Source organism: Geotrypetes seraphini, chromosome 8, assembly GCF_902459505.1.
Source record: "Geotrypetes seraphini chromosome 8, aGeoSer1.1, whole genome shotgun sequence".
NCBI classification, from domain to species: domain Eukaryota; kingdom Metazoa; phylum Chordata; class Amphibia; order Gymnophiona; family Dermophiidae; genus Geotrypetes; species Geotrypetes seraphini.
Window position 1 is genome coordinate 80,752,718 of NC_047091.1, and position 9,590 is coordinate 80,762,307.

Here is a 9,590-nt window from a genome sequence, read left to right on the forward strand (position 1 = left end):
CTACATTGGTAGGGATTTCTACAGCACAGGATTGAGTTGCATTGACAAAAACTGTGTGGCAGGGAATGTATCTCAGTACTAGAATTGCACAAGATGCCACAGGACAGGAGCAAGGTGCATCATCAGAGCTGTGGGAGAGGAGTGTCAGTTTAGGAAAAGCAAAAGTTGCTGCTGGGCAGGAATGAGGAAAGCTGTGGAACCAATGCTCTTGATGTAGGAGTTTAATAAAAGTCTTCACAATAAAAACAATGTAATACAATAAAAGTCTTCACAAATAAATTGATGCTAAACAGTAGATTAATCCATATAAAACACAGCAATGAGTGTGGAGTGGACCCGACATGGTCCGTGTTTTGGTTAATGATAACCTTCTTCTGAGGTCCGATCCAATTGAACCACGACGTTTAGTTATGCCAGGAAGCAAACAAGAGGCTGTGAATGGAAAAAAGTGTGCCAGAAGTATGATTATTGTATTACATTGTTTTTATTGTGAAGACTTTTATTAAACTCCTACATCAAGGCCATTGGTTCCACAGCATTGTTTTTTGTTTGGTTTCTCTGTTTTCCTGTGGAACACTTTGATGAATTTTTTTTGTTTTGGGTAGGAATGAGGTACATTGGCAGAGCTTTGTGTGTGTGGTGAGGATTTCAGACCTGAGTACAGGAATAGCAGGGGTGCTGGGGGACTGTTTCAATATTGTTCTTTCCCTTCAGGGTGCCCTGAGGAGTGCAATGGAAAAGAGATTACAGAAACCACAAGTACCAGCTCCAGCAGTGAAGGTAAAAAAAAAAAAAATCCCACACAAGGAAAAGCTGTGTGTGCATGTATTCATTTTTCCACACATTATGTGTGAGAGTGTATGTTTAAATGAGTGGAATGGAGAAAATTAAAAGATAAGCTTTGCCATACTGGGTCAAACCAAAGGTTCAGCAAGCCTCTTATCCCATTTTCAACAGTGGCCAATCCAGGCCACAAATACCTGCCAAGATCCCAAAAGAGTAAAGACAGGTATTATGCTGCTTATTTCAGAAATAAGCAGTTGATTTCTTATCCCAACAATGGATTATGAATTTTTCTTGTAGAAATTTGTAGAAACCTTTTTTAAACCCTACTAAGCTACCTTCTTTTTACCACATTTTCTGGCAACAAATTCCAGACATAATTACACATTGAGTGAGAAAATATTTTATATGATTTGTTTTAAATCTACTACTATATAGTAGCTTCATTGCGTGCCCTCTAGTTCTTGTATTTTTGGAAAGAGTAAACAAGTGATTCACGTTTGAGAGTGATACAGGAAAAAGGTTTGCCCCTGTCTCCGCCCAGTCCCCACAAACTCAGTCCCTGTCCACGCCCCATCCCCGTGAGCTTGGTCCCTGTCCCATCCCTGCAAACTATCTGATCCCATTCACACAAGCCTCAAATAGTTTTATACTGAACTTATTTTATTAAAATATAAAAAGAAACAATATTCTGTACAATTGTCATTTTATAAATCAGAGTTCTGGCTGCTTAACTAGGAAGAGATCTTCAGCTGGCAGGGCTTTGTTTATAAATATTTATCAACACAGCTACAATACTACTTTATCCTAAAGCAAAAAGAAATAGAAATTTTTTTCTACTTTTGTTGTCTGGTTTCTGCTTTCCTCATCTTCTCGTCATTCTCTTCCTTCCATCCACTGTCTGCCTTCTCTCTGCTTCTTTCATATGACATCTGTTCTATTTCTATGCCTCTACCAGAAACTGTCTGTTTCTCCCTTCCATCTCTCTCTCTCCCCCCTCCTTCCAATTGGTCTGGAACCCATCTTCAGCCCTCTGCTCCCCCCATGTTCTGGCATCTCTGTTTTCTTCCCTTCCTTCTCTCAATCCCTCCACCAGGTGGTTTTTAGCATTTCTCTCCTCCTTTCCTCCCTTCAGATCTGGTATCTGTCTCCTCCCCCTCCCCCATTGCTCTGGTGTCTCTTTTTCCTCTCCCTTTCCCTTCCTTTTCTGCTCTACCTTCTCAATTTGTTTTCTACTAGAGAATAACACAGTGGCTGTTACCCATGGCTAACTGTGGGTAACCCGCCAAAATGGTGTTGGTGGGGGGGGAGTGCTCATTGCCAGATACAAGACTATCCACTACCCCGTGGAGTAGTGAATGGCCTTGTCCCCACAGTTAAGGGAGGGAACACGCGCGGTCACCGATTGCGTGCGGCTCCCTCCCTCCTTCCTACCTACCGGCCTAATCTATCTATCTCCCTCCCTCCCCCTTACCTTCAGGCGCATTTTAAGTTTACAGAGTAACTTGTTGAAGCCGCCGGAGCCTGCATCTGTGGATGGAAACTTCTCCTCTGATGCAACCGGAAGTTGTGTCAGAGAAGCTTCTGCCCACAGACGCACATGACCTCAGGCAGGCTCCAGCAGCTTCAACAAGTTACTCTGCAAACTTAAAACGCGCCGCAAAGGTAAGGGGAAGGGAGGGAGATGCTCAGACCACGCGAGGGGTGCTGAAGGGCGGTGGAAAGGAACAGACGCTGAAGGGGGTGATGAGAGGAAAGGGTGGTGGTGGAAAGGAAAGCAACAGATGCTGAAGGGGGGTGGAGAGGAACAGACACTGAAAGGAAATGGGGAAAAGAGAGTGGGGAACAGATGCTGAAAGGAAATGGGGAAGAGAGAATGAGGAGAAGACGCTGAAGGAAATGGGGAAGAGACAGTGGGGAAGATGCCACAGGGAAATGGGGAAGAGAGAATGAGGAGAAGACGCTGAAGGGAAATGTGGAAGGCAGAGTGAGGAGAAGATGCTGAAAGGAAAAGGGGAAGGGAGAGTGGGGAAAAGACGCTGAAGGGGAAATGGGGAAGAGAGAGTGGGGAGTAGACACTGACGGGAAATGTGGAAGACAGAGTGGGGAGAAGACACTGAAGGGAAATGTGGAAGACAGAGTGGGGAGAAGACGCTGAAAGGAAATGGGGAAGAGAGAGTGGGGAAAAGATGCTGAAGGAAAATGGGTAAGAGAGAGTGGGGAGAAGATGATGAAGGGAAATGGGGAACAGAGAGTGGGGAGAAGACGCTGAAAGGAAATGGGGAACAGAGAATGGGGAGAAGATGCTGAAGGGGAATGGGGAACAGAGTGGGGAGAGGATGCTGAAGAGAAATGGGGAAGAGAGAGTGGGTAGAAGATGCTGGAAGGGAAGAAGACAGAGATGCCAGACTGGGGGAGGGGAGGAAAGAAGATGGGTGCCAGATCAATTGGGGAGGAAGGGTGAAGGGAGAGGCAAAGTAACAGAGCAAATGGAAGACGCAGAGAGAAGACAGACAGTGCATGGAAGGAATTGAATGAGAAGATGAGGAAAGCAGAACCAGACAACAAAGGTAGAAAAAAAAAATTCTATTTATTTATTTCCTTTTTTTGCTTTAGGATAAAGTAGTATATTAGTTGTGTTGATAAAAAATTATAAACAAACCCCTGCCAGCTGAACATCTCTTTCTCTAGTTCAGCAGCCAGAACTTTGGTTTATAAGGAAGTAATAAGCTAAATATTACATTACATTACATTAGTGTTTTCTATCCCGCCAATACCTTTCAGTTCAAGGCAGCTTATAAAAAGAGTTGGTCTGGGCATTCCCAGGGAGCTTACAGAGTTGGTAGATAGAGTGAGCTTACATGAATTGAAGACTAGCATGAGCGATGGGTTTTGCAGTACTGAGACTTGTATGGAGCTGCGGGGATAGTAGTGGTGGGGACAGTGGTCACGGGGATGGGGGACAATGGGAATGGGGATGGGGTGGGGACAGTGGTCGTGGGGACGGGGCGGTGACAGGGACGGTAGTTGCAGTGAGGGGGACAAATTTTTTCCCCGTGTCATTCTTTGTTTTCTACCTCTTGTCTACTTTCTTTCCAGTCCTTAGTTTCCCTTTCATTGTGTCTACCTACAGCTTGCTACTTCTTTCCCTCACCACTTCCAGTAACTCTATCCTCTTCCCCCAATCTAGCATGTGCCCTTCTTTTTTATCCCCTCTTTCAATCCAGTATGTGCTCTCTCTTCTTTCCACTTCCTTCCAAAGTCTGCTCTCTCTCTCTCCTCTCCCATCCAGTGAATGTTCCCCTCTCTCTCCCCTCCCATCCAGCCTCAGCTCCCCTTTCACTCCTCCCCACTTCCTTCTAGCGTCTGTTCCCTTTCTCTCTTCCCCACTTCCCTTCAGCGTCTGTTCCCTTCTCACTCCCCCTTCCATCCAGCATCTGTTCCTCCCTCTCTCCACTTCCCTTCAATCTCTGCCAGCCCCAGACCTCTCTCTGATGTCACTTCTGTTCATGGGACCAGGAAGTGACATCAGAGGACAAGAGCGAGTAGTGGGTACGAAACCCTGCTTGCTGCTGGTGAAAACAAGAAGACTTGAAGAGATATGGGGAGGAAGAATACATCTAAGAGACCCTCTACTACTGGGGGGAGGGATGCTGAGCCCCTCGGCCCAGGCGCAAGTACCCTTGCAACACCACTGGTTTTAGTTAGTAGAAAAACAGGCTTTGTCTTCCAGTTAGGCAGTCTGGCTGTGTTCACATGCCCTCCTGCTTCTTGGATAAGTGTGTGTCAAGGCAGAGCATCACTGCCTGCATATAATTGTATTCTTTTTCCCTGTTGTGTTGTCAGGTAACATAATTTCTCTACCTTCAGGACTCTCACTAACAGAGGAGAAAGCCCCAGTGTCCAAGAGAATCAGCCAGTGACACCTTACTCCTTGATTATGGGCACACAGCACCTCCTGAGAACCAGTAAAGGGGCATCAGAAAAAGACTTGTTAATGACCCTGGTCCCTTGTTTCTGAGCAGACCTGAGGCATCATAGAGGGGTTTGGATCCTTCAGCATCCACATCTGCAGTTGGTTTGTTCCCTTCACCTTTCCAGACATTCAGAGATGCCAAGATGGCCATGAGAAATCCTGCAGGACATTGCCACATCTGAGACCCACAGGGACAAAACACACTGGAACGGACCTCATCAAAGAACAGGAGAGTAGTTTCCCCCTTCCTCCTCACCAAAGTGTGGTGCAATGTGGCATATTTGTGAGACCCATGGATCCACACTGCATACAGGCATGAACCATGTTAGGGGGAGGTGCTAGATCAGTTACTTAGTAAAGAGGTGAGGGAGTGGACTGCCATGGGTGCTGTCTTCACGGGGGTGCTGGGGCCTCACTTCCTCTCTGGGCCCCTTGTACATCTCTAAATGTTTGCTGGTACAAGCAGCATTTGACCAGGATGTAATGTCAGAAGAGGCCGAGGCCAGCATAAGCAGCAGGTGGTAGATGCTGCTCGCACTGGCGAACATTTCACAAGGTATGAGGGGGTGAGGGATGCATGGCATGATGGGAAAGAGTAGGGGGGTGCACAATACGGTGATGCCAGGCACCATCACCCCGGGCACCAACCTCTCTCGCTACGCCACTGGGCTAGGTTATTTCCTCTCTTGGACCCCTATGATGACCTTTCCCCAAGGCACTCATGACTCCCAGCTTTGCTTTGGACACCAGATATTTTTCTGCTCGCTTCTGAATTTGACCTGTATTGAATGCTCTACAGTATTTATGTGATAGAACTACCAGCCGTTGAGACTCTTGACAAAGGCATAGATTCCGAAACACTGTCAGTGTCAAGTCTTCGAGTCCTCGCAGTACTAGTATCAATAAAGTGAACTTTGAACTTTATACCCATGGCTGAATTATTGACATCTCATCCTCACGACTCCTTTGTTGTGCCTTGATTGTCTCATCGTTGACACTAGAGAATGACACGGTGGCTGTTACCAGCGGCTAGCTGCGGGTAACCTGCCGAAACGGGGAGCGAAAAAATAATGGTCGCCGCGGGGACGTGGACAAGGCCATTTAACTGGCCCATGGAGCGGTGAATGGTCTTGTCTCCACAGTGAAGGGAACACATGTGGTCACGGATCGTGCAATCCTGCAGCCCCCTCCCGCCCTATCGCCGTGTCCCGCCATCTCCCTCCCTCTCACCTTATGTGCCAAATTTAATTTTTCACTGTCTAACCTTAGTTATATCTTGTCTTATTGGAGTTTGGGGATGGAAGGGGATGGAGGGAGTGGGTGGGGGTTTCTGGTGGGGGTCTGTAGGGGGGGGGGGTTCTCTTGAGGCCTAAGAGGGCATCAGAGTACAGTCCTCTCTGGCAGGTTGATTTCATTGTAAAATCTTTACTTGTCATTTTGCCATTGTGTGTTTCTGATTCATTTTGTTAATAAAAAAGATTTAAACATACCGGTAATTTTTCTTCTCCCAGCTGCACGCTTTCAACAAGTCACACGCACGTAGCTGCTTCAGTTGACTCTTCTCCTCTGACACAACTGGAAGTTGCGACAGAGGAGAAGAGTCAACTGAAGCTGCCACGCACGCTACTTGTTGAAAGCGTACCGCTGGGAGAAGAAAAATTAAATTTGGCACATGAGGTGAAGGGGAGGGAGGGAGATGGTGGGATGCGGCGATTGAGTGGGAGGGGGCTGCTAGACCTTGCAATCCCTGTCCGCAAGTGTTCCCTCACAGTAGGAAGGAGGGAGTGAAAGGGAAAGAGATGCTGGGCCAAGTGGATGAAGAGGCAGACAAATATTGAACCCACAGCAGAAAAAAGAAAGGGGAGAAGGACAGGCAGGTGAGCCAGATGCTGGAAGCGGGGGGAGAAAGAGGGAAAGAAGCTAGATGGGGTTGGAGAGGAGAGATACACATTGGTATAGAAGAGAGGGGAAATCTGGACTTAGGAAGGTAACAGAAACAGAGGGAAAATTTATGTGCATGGGGGCATAGGGACAGAGACATAAAGGGGAGATACATGGGGGGAATTTTATGTATAGGGACAGAGACATAAAGGGGAGATATATGGTGGGGGGTTATGTGCATGGGGGCATAGGGACTGAGACATATAGGGGATGGTATATGGACACAAGAGGGAGTATACAGATACAGAGGGGATATTAGAAATGAGGAACATAGGAACACAGAAGGGAGATGGTTTGTGTGGATAGGATTAGATGGTTTGCGGGAACAGGATAGGGAGTGGATGGGGACCGAACTCATGGGGACGGGGACAAATTTTTTCTCCGTATTATTCTCTAGTTGACATCTCCTTGGGCTCCTTTTTAGACCCTTCCTCTAAGCCATTTCTTACTACCTGGCATAGATTTTCCATTTAACCTTTATAAACAAGGTTGGCCCAAGAGTATCTGATACCCTAAAGCACTTGTCAGTCTTTTTGTGGCTGTCCCCCATAGTGGCCAAATAAAACTGTAACCCTAGGGGTACAAAATAATAATGCACCTCTGGAGGAGTGTGTGGCGCAGTGGTTGGATCTACAGCCTCAACACCCTGGGGTTGTGGGTTCAAATCCAGCGCTGCTCCTTGTGACCCTGGGCAAGTCGCTTAATCCTCCATAGCCCCAGGTACGTTAGATAGATTGTGAGCCCACCGGGACAGAGAGGGAAAATGCTTGAGTACCTGATTGTAAAACCGCTTAGATAACGGTATAGGCGGTATATAAAAAAAAAAAAAAAACCTAACTAATAAGAGCCCACCCAAGTTGTGACCCTCTTTGGGGACCTAACCCACAGTTTGGAAAGCTCTGAAGCAAATATTTAGCTCTGCTCCCTCCAAGTCTAGTATCTCCCCTTCCCACTCCTCCCCAGAGGTGCAGCATTTCACCATCTTCCTTTCCCCCTACCACCACCACCCTATTTCATCCTCCAGAACCACAGCCTACACTAAAAAGAAAGACCATAGCGACAGGCCTTCCATCACTGCACATGCTCATGGCCTGTCAGGTCCCTCCTCCTCTAATGCAATCTTCCTTCTGGAAAGGACAGGAGCAGCAGGCCTTTAGCATTCATACATGAATGATCATAGGCATGTTGCTATGCTGACAGTGGAATGTTGCTGTAGTGCTCTTGCCAGCTATGTTGGCAACATGCTACTGCCTACTTAAGTCTGTTATTTTTATTTTATTTATTTTATTCATTTATTTAGCCTATCCTCCCAAAAGAGCCCAGAATGGGTTACAAGAGTACATCCACAATGTAAACAGGGCAATCTAGGCAGACATCTAGTCCACCTAGAGGGGCATAATTAAAACATACATCTAAGTCTGATTGGGATGTATAGTGTTAGACGGCAGTGGGAAAATGCATCTAAAATTTTTTTCCCCCGAAAATCGTCTATTTGGACACCTAGGCTATTATTCGTCCAGACCACCAGTACGTCTATCTTTATACCATATTCTCAAACAAAATTTTGTCCAAGTACCAAGCGCCCAGAACAAGACCATTTGGACATGGGAGGGGCCAGCATTGTGATGGACTGGCCACCTAGATATGGCAACTCCCTTATATGTTATGCTTACCCCCCAGAACACCTCCAAAACTCACTATACCCACCTGTCTATAATCCCAATAGCCTGTATAGCTGCAGGTGGCACCTATATGGCAGTACAGTAGGGTTTTGGGGTGTTTTGGTGGACGCACATGTTCCAACATAAATGTAGTGGTTAGAGTGGCTTCTGGGCCTGGGTCCTCCTCTCTATGGTTCACTAGTCCACCCCCCAGACTATTTAAGACACCTCTGTTCAGCTCTACTAGGCTTCCCTATACTAGGTGCTGATGTTCTGGAGTCAGATATGTACATTTTTATTCTGATCCTTGTGGGGGTGAAAGGGGGTCAGTGAACACTGGGGGAGTGTGGAAGGTTCTTGACTTTGTCTCTGCAATGGTTATCTGATCACTTTGGATACCTTTTTGGCACTTATGCCTGTTTTTACATCATCTAAGTCACAACGTATAAGTTCCATCTAGGAAGCCTCATCAAACTTTCGATTATCCCTGCAGTATGACTAAGTCTAGGTCAGCCCACATCCCATCCTAACCACTCCTCCAGATATGCCCCTTTTAGGTCTGGGTGCACAGCGGCATTCAGGGGCCTAAGAAGTCCCTGGATTTGTCCAAAACAGTGGCGTACCTAGCATATGTGATACCCAGGGCCCATCATTTTTTTACCCCCCCCCCCCCCCATCTGTACGAAAAACATGATTTACCTAGGAAAAGGCAGCATTTTACATACTGCAGTGAGCAGTACAACATCAATACACCCATTGTAAAACTAAACAAGCCAGACTAGTACAGATCAATCCTGCAGTTAATCCTAACAAAAAACCATGTCTTTCGAACACACAGAAAACACCTTCGCCTAGTATGGAATATGCAATCACAAACTAACCCCTCCCTCTTTTACAAAACTGTAGTGTGGATTTTAGCCACGGTGGTAACAGCTCTGACGCTCATAGAATTCTGAGCATCAGAGCTGCTACCATCAAGGCTGGCATTAAAAAATGCTCCACAGTTTTGTAAAAGGGGGGATAAAATAGAAATACATAGACAAAGGTTAAATTGAACCAGTAAGATGCTGGACTCTGCATACAATGCAACACCACAGAAACAGTGATACATGTCTCCTAAGCCAATAAATAAATAGAAAATTTTTGTTCTACCTTTTGTCTTCTCTGGTTTCTGTTTTCCTCATCTTCTTGTAACTCTATTCCTTCCATCCACTGTCTGCCGTCTCTCT

General features: G+C 46.3%; 1 protein-coding gene across 3 annotated transcripts in view; it reads left to right on the forward strand.

Annotated features, from left to right (window-relative positions):
• CCDC88B (coiled-coil domain containing 88B) overlaps positions 1 to 5,677 on the forward strand; it is a 116,452-nt gene extending 110,775 nt beyond the window's left edge. For 2 of the 3 annotated variants that reach the window (XM_033957157.1, XM_033957159.1), the window contains exons 27-28: positions 715 to 780; positions 4,630 to 5,677. In XM_033957157.1, the coding sequence (XP_033813048.1) occupies positions 715 to 780; positions 4,630 to 4,706 (143 nt within the window). In that variant the 3' untranslated portion in view covers positions 4,707 to 5,677. The remainder of the gene's footprint in view (positions 1 to 714; positions 781 to 4,629) is intronic. The other variant, XM_033957158.1, reaches the window with a different exon arrangement.
• Positions 5,678 to 9,590: the final 3,913 nt, after the last annotated feature.